At 42.0% G+C, this 22,280-nt stretch overlaps 1 protein-coding gene across 2 annotated transcripts; it reads left to right on the top strand.

Annotated features, from left to right (window-relative positions):
• The first annotated feature begins 1,223 nt into the window (after window positions 1-1,223).
• Window positions 1,224-21,790, top strand: card11 (caspase recruitment domain family, member 11). Of its 2 annotated transcripts, none has more exons than XM_026165529.1 (25): window positions 1,224-1,460; window positions 6,106-6,305; window positions 6,411-6,548; window positions 6,986-7,162; window positions 8,040-8,188; window positions 8,329-8,508; window positions 11,154-11,300; window positions 11,682-11,807; window positions 11,888-12,082; window positions 12,197-12,352; window positions 12,495-12,564; window positions 12,652-12,848; window positions 13,024-13,130; window positions 13,241-13,281; window positions 13,402-13,519; window positions 13,623-13,824; window positions 14,097-14,223; window positions 14,304-14,547; window positions 14,834-14,918; window positions 15,690-15,785; window positions 15,971-16,088; window positions 17,053-17,235; window positions 17,839-17,960; window positions 20,784-20,899; window positions 21,432-21,790. In XM_026165529.1, the coding sequence occupies exons 2-25, from the start codon at window positions 6,116-6,118 to the stop codon at window positions 21,634-21,636; spliced, it is 3,489 nt and encodes a 1,162-aa protein (XP_026021314.1). In that variant the 5' UTR covers window positions 1,224-1,460; window positions 6,106-6,115; the 3' UTR covers window positions 21,637-21,790. The 2 variants fall into 2 exon arrangements, with proteins under 2 accessions (XP_026021314.1, XP_026021315.1); XM_026165530.1 differs by lacking the exon at window positions 1,224-1,460 and adding an exon at window positions 5,110-5,234.
• Window positions 21,791-22,280: the final 490 nt, after the last annotated feature.

Raw genomic sequence — 22,280 nt, forward strand, 5'->3', positions numbered from 1 at the left:
CAATACTCCTTCTAATCTTCTCTGTGCGTTCCCATCAACACTCTCAAAACAAACATCCCATCTGCAGTGCTCTTTGTCATCATGAAGCCACACTGCTGCCTACTGCTCGTCACCTCTCTTCTTAACCTATAGCTTTAACGACTCTTTCCCACAGCTTCACAGTACGGCTCATCAGCTTCATTCTTCACGCATCCTCACACTCCATCCTCTCCTTATCTCCATGTCACCTGGACCAATCTCCTGACTACTCTTCATTTACTACTATAACTTATGTAAAATAAATTGTGTTTATTTTCTTTAGTTTTGATCGCTCATTGTGTTGAATTCTTTCTATGAGTCTGTCTGCAACACACAGTTGTTGTTTTTTTTAACTGTTTCTGAATCGGTCAAAGTAACACTTCTATTTGCTTTAATGCAAATTAGCCCCTAGTCGTGTGCTCTTTCTCCAGTGAAGAGAATACAGCTCCTTCTCTATGTTAATGATAGTTGCATAATCCCACCACAACGTCTTCTTCCCCTATTTAGACGTGAAAGACATTACAAAATTGCGCACTATTAATACGCATTTTGCTCGCGTGTAAAGACCAGGTTTTTTTTTTTAGCCAGTTGTGGCTGAAACTTCACTTGTATGTGAAATCTAGACGAATGGCACATCGGCTCTTATGGACTAAAGCAACAGATAAATAGTTTATGCAGTGTCAGGGTGCTGAAATGTTGCCATCATCAATGTAACAATATGTAGGCCATATAAAGCCATAAAAATACAAATACCTATCGGGTGCCTATGGCCAAAGGGTGTTTTCACGTTATGATCGGTGAAGCTTGATCCTCGGGAATGCATTTAAGTGTTTCTCTTTCTGAAGCACAGCATCAGACGAAGATAATGAAGTGAAATAAAAGGGGGAAAAAGAAGCTGCCGTTAAGTTGATATCACCCAGCTGAGTTTACGTCAGATTGTTAGACAAGAAGCATAACAATCCTCATATAATACACTGTAAACTCACAGGTCCCTGTTAGAGTGGACGGGTTTATGGCAGGGCAGTGATGCCGTATCTGATCACAGCCACAGCGCAAACACTTGCAGGTCACGGCGGCTGCTGCGGGGTTGCGCTCTTCCTCACCTCCGTGCGCAGAGCTTGTTATTTCCATCCGAGCTCACATCGCCCGCCTCCTCTCTCTCTCTCTCTCTCTCTCTCTCTCTCTCTGTTTCTCTATCTCTATCTGAGGCAGTGAGTCGGGGCCGCAGCTCCCATGCGCTCTCCGCTCTCTTTTTTAAAAAGAAACTTCTCATTCTTTCGGATAAATGGAGACAACCTGAGCTTTTAGGATCCATGGTGGATAAACCGGTGTTTAGATTTTAACAAGGCAAGAAAAACAACAGAATCAGGCTCCACACCGCAGCTAGAGGCCAACTTTACCGTCTCTGCGACTCTTTGAAATTCACATCCGCCGCATCTCAGGTAAGCAAAAAAATGGCCGGTATAGACTTGCCCGTCTCCCCTCCCTTTCCCTCATAAATATGTCAAAACTTTTCATATTTATTATTGAGGGAAAAGGTTCACCAACAGCCTTGTAAACGTGCCGCACTTTTTTGGAGTGGAAAAAGCGAGGAGTCACACAGGCTTTACACCTCATATCACCGCAGCGATGACAGACTTTCTAAACCGTGCTGTGTGTCATCTAGATTACAGCTATGATTAAAATATAGACCGCACCACCCTTCTGAAAACAAGGCAGGTATTCTCTCAGAAGAAACGACACTCGATAAAAGATGATGGCAAATCTGTCATCTGCATTTATGACTCCGTTCACCTGTTTTTCTGGCTCTTACATTAGAAAATTTATAGGCTATTAGATGTGTAATATAATATCTGCAATCCTGTCATGGTCTGCTCTTTATCTGGCAATATCCAAATGTTTGGGATTCCAGCAGCAGGTGGAGAAACAATGACATCCAGTGAGAGTGAGGGAGACGCAAGGACACACACATGTCACGGACAGCGCACCGAGATGTTATTGGCGTCGGCTTGTAAAAAACCAAAAACCTGAAAGTGTTGAGTAATATTTGTCAGGAAATGGGACGATCTAATTTTAAAAAGTGCACACAAAGGGACACCACCCCATCAACAGCATGCACTCCCTTTTCAAATGCTGTAAGCAGAAAAAGGAGTAATATTAACTTGTTGTGAAAGCTGGTCTAACAGGCATGGGAAGCTATGCCTATTGCCTGTCATCTCTGGGCTCAACTGTTCATTCTTTTCAGTTAAATTAAAAGTGAGATGCAAAGTATTTTTTTGCTTATTTATTTGTTCTGCTAAACTACGAAAGCAGTGCATATTAATCTTTTAGAGACGCTCGACGTCCGCCTTTGTCTGCTGTGTTCTTTCACCGATCTCCACAGAGGGAACCCAGATATCAAATTCTTATAGCTTCAGCTATTCGGCCAGACAATGGAGTCTTTATGATGGTTTGTGCACCTGAACCAATCATAATCTGCCTATCAGCTAGCTGTATGAGGCCAACACTCTGACAGTAAGCCTTGACCCCCCCCCCCACGTAGGATCATATGACCTGATCTCGTGCACCTGGATGGACTGTATTTGAAAACTCAATGCAAAACATTTATCCGCAACAGAATAAAGCAGAAAATAGTACAAATTGCTTGTGCGGATCAATGGCACTGTCATCCTATGTCACACATTGTGAGTTGCAACACTGTTAAGCTGTATATTAGATCAAAATTTGAATTATTTGTATTATTTTATTTAGAGAGGAATATCTGTGCGTCTTTACCGTTTGCATCTTCCTAATTAAATTCTTTCAGCACTCTGATTTTGCAGGGATTTATACAGAGATTTATGTTCTCTGGGATTTACAGTGAACACCCCCCCTGCCACTGACTTTTTCTTGTTGATTTGAAAATTAATCTCAGCTTCCATTATATGCTCTGATCTTAGATGGACCCGCAGAAACTAGTGTCATGTAAGTCTCAGAATGACTGCATATTCGCTGATTGTCAGAGAGTGGTCTCGAGCAAACTGATTCCCATGATACAACCTGGTTTCACAGCAGTTTGGTGTGTTTCCAAAGCGGTTCACACCCGGCCCTGAAAGAAAAGCTTTCTAAATAGTCAGTGCACTGCAGACAAAGGATCACCATTTTAAGGACACTTTACTGCTTTCCATTACAGATGCACAAAAATGAAAATGGTTTCAGAATGAGTTTGATGCCGTTGTATTTGAGGTGAAACACTGACGCTCAAAGCAACTGAAATCCCGTTTGAAAACCATATAAAGTAAGTCTTTCACTTGGGTGCACAGGTAGAGCAACGTTAAAGAAGCACTTGAAATGGAGGTTTCTTTATTTATCGTGTTCCACTGAGTGGAAATACTGAAGCGAAAACATGTAGTGTGACTTCTCCAAAAAGGAAATTCAAATTTTTTTTCTTTGGGTGGGTGTGTGTGTGAGTGCATTTCTTTCTTCACCTGCAAAAAGTCAAACTGAGTTTTCTAAGTATAGAGACATTAACAAAAAGGAAGGGAGGGTTAGACACACACACACACACACACACACACACACACACACACACACACACACACACACACACACACACACACACACACACACACACACACACACACACACAGATGCACACGTCTGCGCACTGCTTTAAAATGGACAATCAACTCCTCTGACCGCAGTACTATAAACAAGAGTGGCTGTCTGTGAAGACGAACAGAGAAGAGAGGAAGGGAGCAGCTACTCACATCTGGTTTGAAAAGGAGGAAGCAAGGATGAGCTTTCTCGGTAATCAAGTCCAAATTAAGAAAAGAGAGAAGAGGAAACATGTGTGTGGTTACTGAAGGGGTCTGTGCGTGCATGTGTGTTTGTGTGTGTTTATAATGTGCCTGCATGCACTGTGTATTTGTGCATGTGCACAACTGCAGGGGTGTGTGTGTCTGTGTGTGTTGGTCTGAGTGTTTGTGGTTTTATCATCTGCAGTGACTGTGGCAGGGTATGCATGCTGTAGATACAAATAATAGCTTAAGAGTTGAGAGGGTGTGATGTTTGTGCTTGTATCGAACTGCGGAGAAGCTTGTCATTGATTTTGTTCACTGTCTGCACAAATATCTGAAGGCAGTTACAAAATAATAGAGGTAAAGCTGTTGAGAGGAGCTTAATCTCACTTTTAATTTACTTTCACATTTACAATAAAGATTAAACTGGGTACATCAGATGCTGCTCTGGCATTATAACCAGCATGTGTCATTTCTAAGCAGGACAAAAGCACAAGCTCCAGTTTTTACACATGCAGTTAGAGTATGCAAAAGTATGCGTGATTGTGTGTGTTTACATGTGCTGCGGCATCAGATAACCATGATTTGCCTAACTGTTGGCTTCAAGTCACAAAGCGGGCTTGTAGGATAACACCCACTACCCAAAGAGCATGCAAATGCCAGCAGTGCATGGACAGTGTGCATGCCTGTATAAGATGGAGAGAGGAAACCAAGTGGGAGTAAGAGGAAGATCAAGAGAGCACCAATTTGTCTCTGGAAAAGTAAAAATTAAAAGAGTGGAGAGGCAAATGGAAAGATGTCAGCCAATTAAAGTCTATGTCAAGAGTGTGTGGGACCAAAGTTCTGTTATACTTAGTAAGGCATGAAGCGGCTCTTTTAGATGCATCGGTTATCATATTTCAGGACCATATCAGCTATAAAGATAAATATAAAAAAAGATTTTACACCTTGGAGGTAATACAATAAATATGAGATCAGTTGGAAGTCTCAGATAGGAAAATGAGTCAATAATGATGCGTTTTCTCGAGTGATGTCAGTATATGCAGTTTTGGGTAGGACAAGGGATTTACCAGACCTAAGTTCTTTCACCTCATGGCTCTCGGAGAACGACGGAGGAGCTAGAGAATGACTTAAGCTGCTTACAATGTAGCAACACAGAAGCATATAATTCTTATTGTGCTTCCTTTTTTTTTTTTACCATTGTTTATGAAGGCCATAAGATAATCAAGGCCTAAAATGGTGGTTTCTCTCTGTATGGAAACAATGGTGGCAGTGAAATGGTTCAGCAATAAAAACAACAAAAAAAATCTGCTTTAAAAAAAGTAGTGGCTTCATGTAATTACAGCAGTATCAGTATATACATCCTACCTGGCATAGCTTCTGGTTCTGTTGGGCAGCCACAGGTGCTCTGTCCTTGACCACTTAGATGAAAACTTGGTAAATGAGTGTTTTCATATTTAAATACAGAAATGTAATAATTTAGACATTTCTCTATGAGACAGCAGTAACTATATGCACTATATGCACTAAAGGTTTCTTTTAATGCCCTTTCTTTTAATTTAGCATTTAGCTTAGCATGTTAGCATGCTAACATCTGCTAATTGATGCCAAACATGCAGCTAGTTTTTGCACGTAGCTGGTGGCTAAAATTGATACACTTCTCTCTGTATGAGATGTGTGTATTATGTGTCACTTGGTGGTCTGTTCGGAAATTTTATTGAAAACCACAAATGTCAACTTTCTGGTAATAGTTGGTGGGGGTACTAACGGAAAAACTAGGAGGCTAAAAGTTCAATCAGCTTCCCAGAACCATTAATATGCATCCCCAGATTTTATCTGATGGCAACCCATCAGACCAAAGAAGGAAAGAGATTCCATCCATATGACAGAAATAAGTAGCATGAAATTCATAAACAGAAATTATTGTGGCTCACAAACAAAATCAACTTTTATATATTTAAAAACACTGTGTTATTCTGTTTTTACCAAAGTAGAAACTTCTTTCGGGATCATATAAATGTGTATATCTTTTAATTTGGTGCATCTTTCTTAGTCTTGCTGATGTCTGAAAGTAAACTAAGCTATCATATTTCAAATGTGGTTTCTCATAACCTAACAAATATGTCCTCTCAGTTCCTTCTCCTTTTTCATTCACCATTTTGTGCCTGATAACTGTTCAGGGAGCATTCACAGATCTGCGATGTCCTCAGCTAACTCGCATAAGTTAATTTCCAGTACGAGACATGTAAAAACAGACAACATGCTGCACAGCTAACCCCCCCCCCTGTGGGTTCTGCTACTTTTTAAGGGTGTAAGAAATGGAAAATGGGACATCTGATGATGTGGAGGCATTGTGGGAGAAGGTGGAGAGCCAACGCTACAACCTGTGTACTACGATCACCCCGTCAAAGCTCACGCCCTACCTTCGTCAGTGCAAAGTCCTGGATGAACTGGATGAGGATGAGATTCTCAACTCACTAGTGCTTGCCACAAAAACAAACCGCACAAGTGGGTAGAAAGGCGTATTTCCACATTTGTTAATTATTAAAGGCAGAACTCCTATTTTGCTTTCTTTTTCTTTGACCTCTCACATGTTAACCCTTCCTCTCTCAGGCCGTCTACTTGACATCCTCCACACTAAAGGCGAGCGGGGGTACGTGGCCTTCCTGGAGAGTCTGGAATTTTACTACCCTGACCTGTACAAGCTGGTCACGGGGAAGGAACCCACACGACGCTTCTCCACCATTGTCGGTGAGGCAAAAATCTTTGCATCCAGCACATACATGCATGAACACACATCTTCCGTGTACTACAAAGACTCATACAGGCTTTGATGGACAGTGAAGTGTAGAAAATTTCTGAAGTGAAGTGTGACATGTGTGAGTTGAAGGTTGGTTGGTGGATCGATTGCCTGCTCCTTCTGCAAGATGCTGAATCCAAAGTTGCCCAGGAGTATTTGACTCAAATGGAGTAGATAGCTCCAATTCATAACTCCAGTTATGGGAGGAAACTTTGTGAACTGGTCGTTCTGTAGCTGCTTTATAGCTCTGTTCAGGCAAAAGCAGTCACTTCAGTTATGCAGTGTAAGAGCTGAATTGATCCAAATCAGCTTACTTTGCAATCCTGTTATAAAGTCAGAGGTGTATAATATACTTTGTTTTTTTTTTTCCTCCTCTGCTCTCCTGCAGTGGAAGAGGGTCACGAGGGTCTGACGCAGTTTCTGATGAATGAAGTCACGAAGCTGCAGCAGCAGTCCAAAGTCAAGACCCTGCAGCACGCTGAGCTCAACAAGAAGTTCGTCACTCTGGAAGATGAAAAAAGGAAGTTAAAGCTGGCCAATCAGGAGCTTCAGGCCTTCCAGCAGAGTAAAGTTTTTGTTTTTGTTTGATATATTTCCTGACCGCAGTTTACTAGCTTCCCACCATCTGTGTCTCTACGCTGAATTTGTATTAATAAGACTGACAATGCAGTTGCGTGGCTGCACTAAGGTGTTGTTTGCCATTCTCACAAAGCGAATAACTTACAGTATATCATTAATATGTTTACTGGGATGCATTTACCGAAAAGATAATGCTTCCAACCACTGCTGCTGATGTCTTGGATGCTTAAAACACACACACACACACACACACACACACACACACACACACACACACACACACACACACACACACACACACACACACACACACACACACACACACACACCTACTCGCTGCAGACAGTAAAGACAGATGACTATTGTCTCAAATGGTTAAACCTAAAATCTAAACCAAAAGCTTACCACGATTTGCTGAAACTGCAACCCACCACACAGGCTTGGTTTGCCCCGCCTGGTGCACCACATTCAGGTTCGATATGGATAAACTCTGTTGTCTCTCAAAGACTACCAGTGAAACTAGGACGCTGTGGTCTTTATGCCCCATGCAGTTAAACACTGCAGCTGGAACACCAAGCACAAACAAATAAATACTAAAAATAGTGCAAGTACACTCTTTAGGCTTTCACATGCTCATATAATTAGCTTTGTGACTTTTATCATTTTTTTAATATATCAGCGTTGAGCTTGTTTTTGGATGTCATGTAATGTGCTGCAAAACATAAAATGATGTTAATCTTTACACATAAAGGGAAGCCATATTCCTTATTTCCACCAATGAAACAACTGCTGCCCAACAGCAAAGCGAATAAAGAAGAAGGATCTAGTAAAGCTACATTTTCACATTTTTGGTTGCCGCTTAGGGTACAATAAGCTGAGAGAGGAGAGAAACACCTACAGTGATGAGCTCCTGAGAGTAAAGGATGAAAACTACAAGCTGGCCATGAGGTACGCCACGCTGAGTGAGGAGAAGAACATGGCTGTGATGAGAAGCCGAGACTTGCAGCTGGAGGTACTGCCTGACGTATTAAAGCACATGCAGATAAACGCCATCATCACTCTGTGTATTAATGATAATCAATGAACAAAAAACAAAAACAGTAAGAGCGTTCCTCTAGCTCGGTGCTGATCACTGTCTTGTCTGCGTTATAGATTGACCAACTGAAGCACAAGCTGAACAAGGTGGAGGAAGAGTGTAAGATGGAGAGGAGACAGAGTCTGAAGCTGAAGAACGACATCGAGAATCGGCCAAAGAGAGAGCAGATCTTTGAGCTGGAAAGAGAGAACGAGATGCTCAAGATCAAACTGCAGGAGCTACAGTCCATCATACAGGTACTTGAGCATTATGTAATAAAGCACTGACATTGCCTGCTCTGCTATCATAAGTTAAACCGACTGTAATAAATACATTTTCACCACTTCAGAGCAGCACAACAAGCTGTTAGCGTGAGCTGTCAAATGCTTATCTCCGCATGTGTGTAAAAATATCTTAGCAGCTAAATGCAACACTGAGTTTGCAGCCCAACTGCTGTTTGTCTGCTGCTGTAAGTGCAAAACAAAAGTGTAAGGTACAAAAACCATCGACACCAAAGGACTGAGCTACTGAGCTGGGTTGGACTAACTAATAATAGAACCTATTATTCATTCATTTTTCAGTTCCAATTGCATAGTTTTCTATTTGCATGATTCACAGATAAAAAATAATCTTATATCATCGGTCTATGTGTGTTTATTTGCTGTGGGAACTTTTAACTGCTCTGCATTTTTAGTAAGTAAGTAAGTAAGTAAAATTTATTTATATAGCGCTTTTCACAGATAAAAATCACAAAGTGCTTTACAACACAGAAAATGGGAATATAAAACAATATAACAGTAAATAAAACAATGTAAAACAATAAAACTATAAAAACAGCATAAGAAGAAATTAATCAAATGCTTTTCTAAATAAAAATGTCTTCAGCTGTTTCTTAAAACAATCAATGGAGTCCGTGCAGCGAAGAGACAGTGGGAGAGAATTCCACAACCGTGGTGCCACAGTCTGAAAGGCCCGATCACCACGAGTTTTACAACGAGTGCGCGGTACCACCAGCAGTCTCTGATCTAATGACCTTAAAGCCCGAGAAGATGTATGTGATTTCAGCAGGTCAGATAAATATTGAGGAGCCTGACCATGCAGGGCCCTAAAGGTTAGAACTAAAATTTTAAACTGAAACCTAAAATTTACAGGCAACCAGTGAAGGGAGGCCAAGACTGGAGTGATATGCGATCTTCTCTTGGTGCCTGTTAAGAGACGTGCTGCAGCATTCTGCACAGTCTGAAGACGATTTAAGGCTGATTTGTTAAAACAAGTAAAAAGGCTTATCTACCTTTAAGCCAACTTTTTTCTTGCCTGCCTCTCATAAACAGAAGGCTTTGAAAACAAGTGGGTGTGGCTTCTGTGCTCACCGACAAACCTGTTTGCCTCAGATGACCATATTGGGAAAATCTGCTCTCATTGACATCATAGAGAGCTAAGAGTATTTGGTCATGTTTAATATGAACATCCACCATCTTTAACAGTAGACACGCTCACTGGCCACTTCATTGGGTACACCTTGTTAGTACCAGATTGGGCCTCTTTTTGTCTTTAGAACTGCTTTAATTCTCCGTGGCATAGATTCAACAAAATGCTGGAAATATTCCTCTGAGATTTTGGTCCATATTGACATGATAGCATCACACAGTTGCTGCAGTTTTGCCAGCTGCACATCCATGATGTGAATCTCCCGTTTCAACAACACCTCAAAGCGTTCTATTAGAGACCATCTGAGTACAACAAAGTCATTGTCATGTCCAAGAAAGCACCATCCCTGCACCATTACACCACCAACAGCAGCCTAACCTGCTGAGGCGAAGAAGGATGGATCCATGCTTTCATGTTGTAATCTGAATGTCGCACTAGAAATTGAGACCAAGCATGTTTCTTCAGTTGTCTGTTTCCCCTTTTGGTGAGCAAATATGAATTCCAGCTTCAGTTTCCTGTTGTTAGTTGACATGAGAGACCAGATCCAATGTGGTCTTCTGCTGCTGTAGCCAATCTGCGCCAAGGTTACATAATTCTACATTCAGAGATGCTCTTCTGCATAACTTGGCTGTAATGAGTGGTTTTTGAGTTACTGGTGCCTTCCTCACTCTTCCTAATCTGGGAAAACAAGACATTGGACTCAAAACTAAGTACACATACACGGGACAGGAGGCTAGCAAAATAAAACAGGAATCAAAAGACAATGGATGTAATATAATGATGGGAAAGGGGTTAATGGTAAACAATAACTATAGTTACAAAATATAAAAGAAAAGAAATTCTGAGCTGAAAACATCATGGAAAACCAAACAGGAACTAAAGTTAGAATACAAACCTCTAAAGAACCAAGAACAGACTCCCAATCAGGCATTTCTACCCAGAGAACTGCAGCTCATTGGATGTTATGTCTTTTTCAGGACATTCTCTTTAAACTATATAGATGATTATGTGGGTAAATCCCAGTAGATCAGCAGTTTCTGAAATACTGATCTGCCCGACTGGCACCAACAACAACGCCACCTTTTAAAATCCCTTAAATCACCTTTCGTCCTCATTCTGATGCTCAGTTTGAGCTTCAGCAGATCGTCTTGACCGTGTCTACACGCACTGACTTGTTTTGTGTTAATAAACAGCTGAAAAGCTGTACCCATTGAAGTGTCCAGTGAGTGTGCCATGAAATAAGGGAACGGACAATAGATGCATCATTTTATTTTTCTTAACTTTGCTCTATAAATTACTCTGAAGAAGGTCTAAATGTGATGAGGTGTTCTATCAATAAACTCACACTTATTGGTTGACTCACTATTTCCTTGCTGATAAGCATAAAAAGGAAAGGTTGACAACTGCAGTGTAGCAGCCAGTCATATGATTTCATATCTAACAGTGTTAATGTGTGTGTGTGTTTCTTACCCAGCCCGGCCCTTTACCTGAGTCAGACAAGGCCATCCTTGACATTTTGGAGCATGACAGACAGGAAGCACTAGAAGACAGACAGGATCTGGTCAACCGCCTCTACAACCTGCATGAAGAAATCAGACAGGCAGAGGAACTACGAGATAAGGTTACAACCACACACACACACACACATAAGAATGTATGGCTGTATGCTGTAAGTGGGCTAAATGGGAGTTTAGCAGTCATATTTCTGTCTGGCAGCTTGTTTCCATCTGTGTTTAAATGTGTGAATATGTAGCAGTGTGGTGCAGAGAGGCACACTGAACAAACAGGCTTTGCAGTAACACACCCTAAAAACCTAAACCAGTGCCCCATGAGACCTTTGAAGAAAGCCCCGTCTCAGGCCTCTTTCTGCATAATCTGGTGGCTCTTTATTTCTCTCCCGCTGTTTCTCTTCCTGTATTTCTCTACCTGTTTTTGTCTAACTATAAATAACCGTTAGTTTTGGTCTGTGTGCGTGTGTGTGTGTGCGTGTCCATGTATGCAGTACCTGGAAGAAAAGGAGGACCTGGAGCTGAAGTGCTCCACACTGCAGAAGGATTGCGAGATGTATCGCAACCGCATAGACACCATCGCTGTACAGCTAGACGAGGTGGAGAAGGAGAGAGACCAGGTGAAAACACACACAACACACATGATTTCATACATACAAAATCATTCATACTTCTGTGTTAACTCCTCTGCTGCTTGCAGGCATTTCGAGCCAGAGACGAGGCCCAGCACCAGTTCTCCCAGTGTCTCATCGACAAGGACAAGTATCGCAAGCAGATCAGAGAGCTGGAGGAGAGGAGCGATGAACTCCACCTGGAGATTGTACGCAAAGACGCTAAGCTGGTCACTCTGGAGTCTCGCCTGCGACGAATGTCCAAAGACATCAACCTAGACCAGGTCAGACACAGTAGTGCGAAGGGATATTGTTTCTTTTCTTCACATATCGATTTAAAAAATGCTCAAGTTTTCGCCAAACATTCCTCCCCTTTAACAGTTTCACTGTTTTTGCAGAGTCTACCAAGGGATTTACCTCCGTCCATCATTTCTCAGGGAGATGATAGTAAACTGGCACAGGGACAGTCTGAATGCTCCAGCGACGAGTCGCCTGACGACAAGTTCTTCTCCGAGGAGCCCCGACTCAGACGCAGACTCAACCTCAAAGCGGGGGTCAGTTATTCTCTCCTTAACCTTATAGATCATGTGAAGCAAAGACCAAACTCAATACCTTCTAATGCACAGAGCAGAGATTTATCAAATGGCTCTGCTACACATGACAAACTGATCAAAATGACTGTGTTTTGTCTTTTAGAATAGAGTAAAGTCTCCAGTCTCTTTACTGAAAGACTTTCCAATCAACTCAGAGAACAGTCACCCTGCAGGTAACACTACCTACCGCCGCATTTCCTACAGCAACATGTGACCAATCCTTTTGTGCAGCTTTATCAAAGTTTATCTCCACCTTCCAGCTTCGGCTCCTACCAACGGAGGCAACTTTCTGGAGATCAACGTGCCGAATTATGGCAACAGCAGCTCTCTCCCTCCCTCACCCAGCATCCCTATTTCCCCCACATATCCGCCCTCGTCGGCTCCCCCGCTCACCTGCTCTTCGTCCACCTCCCAGCTCATGTTCAGCCCGGTGGATTCACCCAGCAACAGGCAAATGGTGCGACTCAGTTGTTTTTGCTTACTTTTAATACCAGTGAAATTGCGCCGCTCTGATTTTGGTAAAAAATAATCATCCTGGCTGCTCTTTGTAGAAATCCTGGTCTATCCAGAATCTAATGCAGTGTTGACGTAAATGGCTTGTCCAGCGTATAATGGCGACTTCTCCCTTTCAGCTGCGTTGCCGTAACGACAGCATCCTGTCCACTCTTCCTGAACCCCCTGAGAAAGCGTCCCTTTACCGTCGAGAGAGGGAGAAGGAGCACGACTTCTACCCCCGCAGGTACTGAATAAACGTCACGGAGACGACCGATTGAACTTCATGGCAGTAAAGTTTGAAGAATTTCTGCTGGTTTGCCTTCCCTTCAGTCTGATTTGTTTTGTCTGTTTTAGCATCTCTGACTTTGACAGTGACAACATGGAAATGGAGCTTGGTAATGCACTTTTTAAACATCTGCTATTTGTGATCTGAGATACTATGTTTACCTTCAGTTGACCTGGTTTTTCTTTTTGAAGGAAAAAAAATGATCCATCTATTTCTATTCTTTCCTCAGAGGATGAGCGTGGTCCTCCCTCTGTGCACTCATCTTCCTCTTCCCATCAGTCTGAAGGAATGGACACTTATGACCTGGAGCAGGTCAACAACATCTTCAGGAAACTCTCTTTGGAGAGGTACAGCATGTCCGCTGGTGCAGAAACGCACACAGGAATAAAAGCGAAAAGTGATGCTGACTTACAAACACCTTCTGCTTTGTGTCTTTGCGTGCTCGTGCAGGCCGTTCCGCCCGTCTCTTTCCTCCTTCTCCAGACTCAGCGGGTCCCTGAAGCCGGTGCAGGAGCTGTCACTGCAAGGCGACAACCTGCTGAAGGACATCAGGCTGATCGGTGGCAACGACAGCGGGATCTTCATCTCGTATGTCCAGTCTGGGTCCAACGCAGAGAAGGCGGGGCTACGAGAGGGCCACCACCTCATGTTTGTATGTCATCTACCTCCTGAATGTTTTAATTGTGAAAAGATTCATGGTGGCAGTAAGACGACCTCAGTTAAAACAGCTGGATGTGCAAAAAGAAAAGCTCTTTAGAGAACTGGGAACGTGGATGGACATTTAGAGAGGAACGAGGAACACGCCGAATTCATAATTTTAGACACCTGCTTGTTTTATTTGTTCTATTTCTGTTCCTTTTCCTGTGACAGTTTTTAGAAGGGACTAATCGGTAATCTTTGTTTCTGCTGTGATTGGCTGTCCAGCTTGAAGGGTGCATACGTGGGGAAAACCAGAGCATTTCATTGGAGACGAGCACTCAGGAAGAAGCCCACTGGACTCTGCAGCACTGCTCTGGGCCCATCACCCTGCACTATCGAGCCAGCCACGACTGTAAGTGATGTTTATATTGGAACATTTGTTTAATGTGACTCCACAGCATACATGAACTCAAATATATGCTCGCCCTGCAGCTTATCGCCGTCTCCAGAGCAATCTAGCAGATGGCACTTTAGCATCCGGCGACTCATTCTACATACGTGTCAACCTCAACATCTCCGGACAGTCGGACAGCTGCTCTTTGTCCGTGCGCTGCGATGAGGTGGTGCACGTGCTGGACACCAGGCACCAGGGCCGCTGTGAGTGGCAGTGCGCCCGTGTGGACCCCTACAGCGGCTCTGACCTGGCTGAGCGAGGCACTATACCCAGTTACTCACGGTACAGACTTTGTATGCTTTTGTTTTTTAAACTGAAGTTTGTGAGTGAGTTTTAGCTCAGATTTTCAAAATGCAGTAGCAGCTGATTACCACTGATCCCCTGAAAGATTACACATTACACCAAAGAAGCATTAACCTGAAACATCTGCAGAAACAGCCTGTTGTAACCTCAGAGCATAATAAAAAGAAGCCCGAGGGAGGACGAGTTCGTACACGGAGGGAGAATCTTGACAAGCATTCAGTGTGCATGTGTGTGTGTGTTTTTGTGTGTTTACGTGTGTGAATAGAGCCCAGCAGCTGCTCCTGGTAAAGATTCAGAAGTTAGTGTATCGAGGGGGGAAAGAAGAGAATGAAATTCAACGGAACAACAGGGTGAGAAACCTCAGCCTCTTTCTTTTTCCTCTCGCTCTCTCACTTAGTTTAAAAAAGTGCATTGAAAATTTGAATACGGGTATTTGACTAAAGCAAAGATGCGTAAATAAGTCTTATAGTCTGGGTTGCAAATTAAGGGTTCGCAAACTAACGCGTCATGTGGGGGAAAATCCTTCCTAGGTCATTGGATTGGCGGGGGAGGTGGTTTGATGTGCACAACCGGAACAACAAAGGCAGTTTTCCCAGAAATGATTAATATCCAACTATTTCCCAATAAAAAATTTACCATTTAATAGTTCTTATCCTGGCCATCTCTGTATATTTTGGATATTTCTTTCCAATATTGATTGCAAGCAGTTTGCATGCAACCACGCCTGCATGATAGTTGCAACCCTCCCCTCGAAAAAAAATTTCTATGCATTTCCAAATAATCTGAGACTAGGCGATGGGTTTCCAGATTGCATTCCAGATTGGATTTATTTTGCAGTTCATCCATGAGATACCCTTTCAGGTACCTGCATTGCATGATAAACAAGCCGTATACATGCCCATGCATCTGCAATCAAAAAGAAAACACTCTAGAGTGCTCTTTGATAACATGCTAGAACTAAGCTTTCTGCTTAAGCTTGGGTCAGCATCAGTTTACATTGATGTCAGGTTGGTTGAGTAAGTAGTTATTTCAGGGCGTTATTCTGCTATGTTGTGCTCACAAAAGCGTGTTTGTTACAGTTTGGATCACAACATTCATGTATGCTTTTCATTTCTGCCTAGAATAATTTACAACCAGAAGAAACCAGCCACTCTCCTGATCCCAGAGCCAGCCCGCGCTTGTCTAGAGCGAGCATCTTCCTCACTCAAATACTGCAGGTAATAAAGTTCAAACAAAACCTCCAGTTGTCGCGATGTCGAGAGTTGTTCGGCGGTGCGGAAACTTAAGACAATGAATCAAGATTGGTCCTAATAAACTCTTCGTTTTCCATAAAACCGATGCGCAACTGCCTCCACGTCTCAGTAACTCAGGCCTTTTTTTCTATATCTGCTTTGATTTGCAGTTTGTGAGCAGGGTGGACATCAAGTACAAGCGAATGAACAGCAATGAGCGTGTGAGGATCATCAACTCAGGCAGCACAACACTACCCAGGCAAGGCTTTGAGGTGCTTCGACCCGAAGGTGAGCACAAAGCGTTGCAGTCGGTCGGTTGGGGGGGAGAGACAAAACAAAGACGGTGCACATGTGCTAACTACGGAAAATTCACAGCTGAAGCATTTGAAGTGGCTGTCAAAAGCGCAGAAAGTGAAAGCAGCAGTGGTAAAGAGCTGCTAAAGGGTGCATAGGTGCCATTTTCCATGCAAGCAATTCTGGTGAAGCTGAAGCGCGAAAAAAAGGAAGAAAAAAAGCTGAAAGGAGTTGAGGATTGAAGACACCGTGAGCACAGAGAGCAACTGAAGTAAATCGCGTCTAAAAAAGCAAAAGTTGTGGAAAGTTGTTTTGATGGTTTTTGTTGTCAAAAAGCTCAGAGCGTGTGAAGTGTCAGTTGTATAAGAAGTCCTGACAGGAGCTGAAGGAGTCATTGGAAGAGTAAGATGAAAGTGTGTGAAATGTCACTTGATGTAAACACAGACGGGTGTGCGGTGGAAACGGTTGGAAGTTGTGCTCAAGTGTAAGACTGGAAAGTGCTTGAACTGTGTGCTCTGCATAACATGTGTGAGCCAAAGCAGCAATTTAAACATTTAAATTACATAGCGAGGTGTGAAAAGGCCATGAAACTAAAACTGCTATAACAGTAACACTATAAAAATATGATAACGTGGAATTAACTGTTTAGGTGAGAGCATGAATGAAAGGCTTTAATAGAACATGGGGGTGGGGCTGTGACTGGAAATGTTGCTGCACAAGATTCATGTTAATTTTTAAAAAGAGTACTGAAGGTGTACAATGCAGTGCTTAGTTTCTTTTATCTGCACTGAGCCCTTCTTTTGCTGGCTGCTTTTTCTCTTTTCACTCTGTTGCTCAAATTCAGACTAGATATTCGTTTGCTAAAATTATTTTTGGCAGCTCTTCACTTTCTGTTCTCAAACTGAGTCATAATTGTGCTATACCTCTCGTTGCACGCTGTGGCTGTTGGTGCAAACAGATGCCGCTGACGGAGATGGTGAGCTGAGCAGGAGCTTGAGCCTGATTCCCTACAGTCCCGTCACCCTCCAGCGGACCCAGAGAAGAAGACCGGTCCTATTCACGCCCGCTGCTCTCGCCAAAACCATTATCCAGAAAATACTTAACATGGGGGGAGCCATGGACTTTAATATCTGCAAACCAGGTCAGTGTATGAAGGCTCACAATGAGGAATCTTTATACCTCATTGAGATAAGAAGTATGTAAACTATAGACGAGTCGTTGAGAGAAGAGGAAGCAACTACTCAGATGTAGGTCAGGTATTGTGCTGTGTGTAAATGTTAAGGAGTATAGCCAAAGAGACAGCAGAGGCAGGATTTAAGATGACCCAGATGATAGTTAGAATGACGATGCACAGAGATGACACAGATAGTTTAGTTGCGACACTTCAGCTGACCCACTGTAATGTGAAAACGTTGCCAGCCCCATCAGATTTTTAGAGAATTAACACTCCGGTCACATGACAAACCGACCGGTCCCAGTGGACCAGGGGCGCGACAAGTTGCCGGTGTAAAAAATGTTGAACATCTGGCGAACTCAAGAGACTGCTTGAAGTCTCAATTACGTCGACATTCCCCACGGCAAAAACCACAAAGGTTTCTGTTCCTTGTGCTAAATGTGCTGTGGTGACTGTTAACAAATGAACAGTTTCATCTCTCTGCCCTTAGAGCCACAATTTGACAAGACAAGAAACAGACTTGACATCTTTTCTTTTTTTGTCCTGTTTCCTTTGCATCCTGCTGAGCAGACAGCTTGACCAAGGAGGAGTTTCATCTAAAACAGAACGTGGAGCCCTTCATTCACTACAAAGAGAAACAAGCCACTTTTGAATGCATCACCAGAGAAAACATAGAGGCTGTCGCTGCAAAAGTGAGTTTATATTGTGTGTGTGTGAAAATGCAACGTCTCCTAATGTGTTTACTCCTTTATAAACGTTAAGGGACCACTTTAGTCAAAGGGGAGTGTGGAAGACTGACATGACCCCCGTTGTTGTGGGAATGTTATTCTAATGTAATTATTCAGATTTGTAAAGTTAATAATGATCGAGACAACCTGACACTAAAAGACATACAACAAATGTAACCAGTGATAAACCTGTCATATTCACAGGCCTAATTATCGCACACATAGAAACTATAAGGCTTTATTTGTTAACTTTACACTAAAGTGTACACTGTGTGTGATGAAACTGAAACAAACAAGCCTTAAATGTGCTATCATCCTAACCCCAATCATATAACTTACCCCTACTTCTCACCCTTTAAGAAATAGCTGTAAAAATGTAGTAAACATGCTATAGTAATGCTATGTGATTACAGTGGAAATCCTGATGAATATATTAACAGCAAGATATAGATTTTTTTGAAATATTGTTTCTTTTAGTAAGCGCACATATTTACAGGAATTCAAAAGTTAAGTTTAACCCTTTAAACCCTAAACTAATTTATCCTTTAAACCAGGGGTGGGCAACTCCAGACCTCAAGGGCCAGTGTCCTGCAGGTTTTAGATGTGTCCATGATCCAACACAGCTGATTTAAATGGCTAAATTACCTCCTGAACATGTCTTGAAGTTCTCCAGAGGCCTGGTAATGAACTAATCATTTGATTCAGGTGTCTTGACCCAGAGTGAGGTCTAAATCCTGCAGGACTCTGACCCTCAAGGCTTGGAGTTGCCCAACCTTGCTAAAAATGCTAACCGTCACCGGTGACAGGTTATTGTTTAAAGGGTTAAATAATCCATTTATGAATATTTTGCTTGTTATTTCAGTTATTTTGTGTTTAGTGGTGCAGTGGTTAGCACTGTTAACGCAAAATAAGAAAGGCCCGGCTGGTTGGAGCTGTATGGACTTTGCATGCTGGGTACTTGAGTTTCTAAACTGGCTAAAGGCATGAATGACTGTCGTCTGGCTCTCTGTGTTAGCCCTGTGACAAACTGGCAACCAGTCCAAGTGTACCTATGGCTTTCTTAGGATAACACTGATATACTGTCATAATATGAAAACTTAAAAAAAAGAAAATAAATTGAGAACATGAGAGTCGCAGCATTTTACAGTAATAAACTGTTCATAGAAATTACAGGGGGAACTAAAATAATAGTATAATGGTAACCAAAGATCCTACAATATGGTATTACATATCTTTTATTCTATACAGCATGATTATTTAAAAACATATAAAAAACAAACCAATATTACAGTTCAGTTTTACTTTTATTTGTCATGTGTGATTTACGACAAACACTGAAATGTGTTTGATGAGATGAAAAACAAGAAATTAAGATAAAAGAAGTAAGTTAGTAAGTAAGTAAAGTTTATTTATTAAGCGCTTTTCATAGACAGGTAGTCACAAAGTAGAGATTAAAATAAACAGTACGATAAATAGCAAAATGCACGATATACACAATATAGAGTTTAAATGTAAATTAAAAATATAAAAATGTAAAAAGCATTGGTCAACAGAAAGCTTGTTTAAACAGTAAAGTTTTACTGTAGTAATAAATAAGGTTAAAAAAGTAATGAATAAATAAATGTACATGGGATGGGGGGGGGGTGCAATATGCAGCATGTTGCACATGAGGAAACTGAGAACTGTAAGCAGCAGTTGGGTGTTGCTGTAGAGGCGTCTGATGGCTTGATAATAACACGTGTTCTTTAATCTGTATCATCTGCTGTAAAAAACAGTTAAAAGCTGGTAAATCCAGTTTCTACATCCAGACACGGTGCACGCAATATTAAAACACAGACACACAATAAATAAATATGCAAAATAAGGAAACATTAAAGATGTAAAGCGTAGTTGTTCAGTGCAAGTCTCGGTCTTTTTTCTTCTTCTTAAAAAAAAAAAAAGTCAAAGAAAGTCAACTGCTCTAAAAATGACATCGTTGTTTGTCAGTCCTATTCATACCTTTTGAAATAAAGTGGGTCAGTTAAGTGATACCCCCCCCCCCCTTCCACCAATGTAAAGAAATTGAACTGCACATTTAATCCCTCATATGTTAGTATGAGAAAAAGAGGTGGAGGTTCAACAGTATGTTTTGGTTTTTCTGCCTGATAAAACAAATGCTGCTGTAGTAAAATCCCCCCCTCCCCCAATTTCCCAGGTGAATATGCTGACTGACTAGCTGTAGTCCCGAGGTCCAAGTAGTGCTAGTTTGTCTCCACCTGTGCTTCATATGCCAAGCACGGAAACACCTGTGATACTCGAAGCAGGGGAGCTAAAATGGAAAAAGTGTGTCCAGTGGAAATGGGGTGCAGGCTTCTCAATCACAATGCTTCTGAGGGAAGTGTGAGTCAGAACGCAGGCCTGTAGGAAGCTAGTGCCCTCTGAATGAGCTGTCACCAGCTGTGGCTAATTAAAAAATAGACGTTATCTAAAGGCTAACCACAAGACACACATTTAGGTCTGATGAGCCTGTGGTAGGCCTACCTCAGCTGACAGCGTCTTGCAGTTAAAGGCCGAAACACAGCGGTGTCAAGATGTTAAGCCTTCAAGGCCGACCTCATTTAATTTATTCGTAGTGCAGAGAAATCAGGTTGTAAGACCAAGTCCTCACCTAACTCCTCAACAGAATGAATAGATATATATGCGAAAGCAGTTAACTTTAAAATCTTTTAATGAGACTTCCTTGTTCATGTATGTACGTAGTAGATCTGTATTTGTCTGTAAAGGCTGTTTTTTTCCACCCGTCACCAGGGCAAACACTGCCTGCTGGAGGCTGAGCTGAGCTGCGTCAAGGACCTTCTGCGGAGAGAAATCTACCCAATCATCATCTACGTCAAGATCTGTGACAAAAATGTCAAGAAATTAAGGTAGACCTAGCAAAGCTTGTTTAATCTTGCATGTTTACCCTGTGACTCAAACCACACAGCTGCAAACCGCAATTCTTTTTTTCCAAGAACAAGAAAAAAAAAAAAAACAGTCCCTGATATTTTGATATGACACCAGATAAGAGTTGGCGTTGAGCCGAGGATGTCAGTTTAATGTTGTTGTTGCTTTTGAACTTTTAATCGTAGCTGGCTGCAATTACCTTTCTTTTTGTGTGTGTCCTGCCCAGAAAGGTACCAAGATCTAGATCCTTACTCAAAATATCTGTGTGCGTGATCCCCTCAACTGTCCGTTACGTGATTTTAAATGAAGCCAGATGTTTGACGTATGTTATGGTGGATTGTGTCTTTAAATAGCAGTCCAGCTCATGAACCCATTACCGTCAGCCTTATCTTTCTGAGAAAAAGCATGCAGACCGCTGTTGCAGACTGTCGACAGGATCTCATCAGAAACACTGGGTTCTAAACCACACTCACCACCTCATCGCTGCTTCCTTCCTGTTTCCTCTCCACACAGGAAGTTGCCTCTGCGCGTGGAGTCAGAGGAAGACTTTGTGAAGCTGTGTCGCGCAAAAGAGAAGGAGCTGGAGGGCATCCCATGTCTGTATGCCACCCTGGAGCCGGAGGCCTGGGCAGGGACGGAGGACCTCATCAGGGTGATCAAAGACCGAATACTGGACGAGCAGAAGAAAACCATCTGGGTGGAGCAGGACCTGCTGTAGGCAAACACAGATACACGCAATAGCCTGTACATGTGCCGTTAAACACAGTAAAACACAAAAAGCCTTCTATATCATGCTTTTCTGCGTTTATATTTATGGTGAAACTCAAAAATGTAAGTGTGGAAATTGTTAAATAAATAAATGCATTATATATTTTGTAAATATGTCTTTTATTTAGAAAAATAAACAGTTTGAAAACATGAAAAAGAATCCTTTCTTTGCCTTGAATTGCATGTTAAAAATAAGATTAAAAAATGAAACTTAGCTGTACTTTCAATAAGAGTGAGACCGGACCTACATGAGATTGTGCTGCCCTCTAGTGACTAAAATTGGAACGGCCCGATAAGCAGCTTCATTCATTTAGCATGAAAATGATCCCAAACGCACTGCCAGTGGAGTAAAATCAAACTTGGATAGAAAAACACAGAGTGGAACACTATGAGTCATGGATTGGCCTCCCAATCATTTGCAGAGCTCAAAATTATTGAAGCAGTGTTTGATCATGTTGATGGAGAACAGAACAAAAGGCAGAAACATCCAAAGAAAAGCTTTGAATGTCCTTCATGAAGCCTGGAGAACTATTCCTGAAGACTACTTAAAGAAATGACAAGTAAGCTGCCTAAGACAGATCAGGCTGTGTTGAA

The sequence above is a fragment of the Astatotilapia calliptera genome, chromosome 4 (assembly GCF_900246225.1).
Source record: "Astatotilapia calliptera chromosome 4, fAstCal1.2, whole genome shotgun sequence".
Taxonomy (NCBI): Eukaryota; Metazoa; Chordata; class Actinopteri; order Cichliformes; family Cichlidae; genus Astatotilapia; species Astatotilapia calliptera.

Excerpts from the sequence above, each read along its gene's own strand:
- card11 (XM_026165529.1), top strand. The coding sequence starts at position 6,116 with ATGGAAAATGGGACATCTGATGATGTGGAGGCATTGTGGGAGAAGGTG. Across the intron at positions 14,919-15,689 it reads AAATTCAACGGAACAACAGG|AATAATTTACAACCAGAAGA; the intron begins GTGAGAAACCTC and ends ATTTCTGCCTAG. Across the intron at positions 15,786-15,970 it reads TCCTCACTCAAATACTGCAG|TTTGTGAGCAGGGTGGACAT; the intron begins GTAATAAAGTTC and ends TTTGATTTGCAG.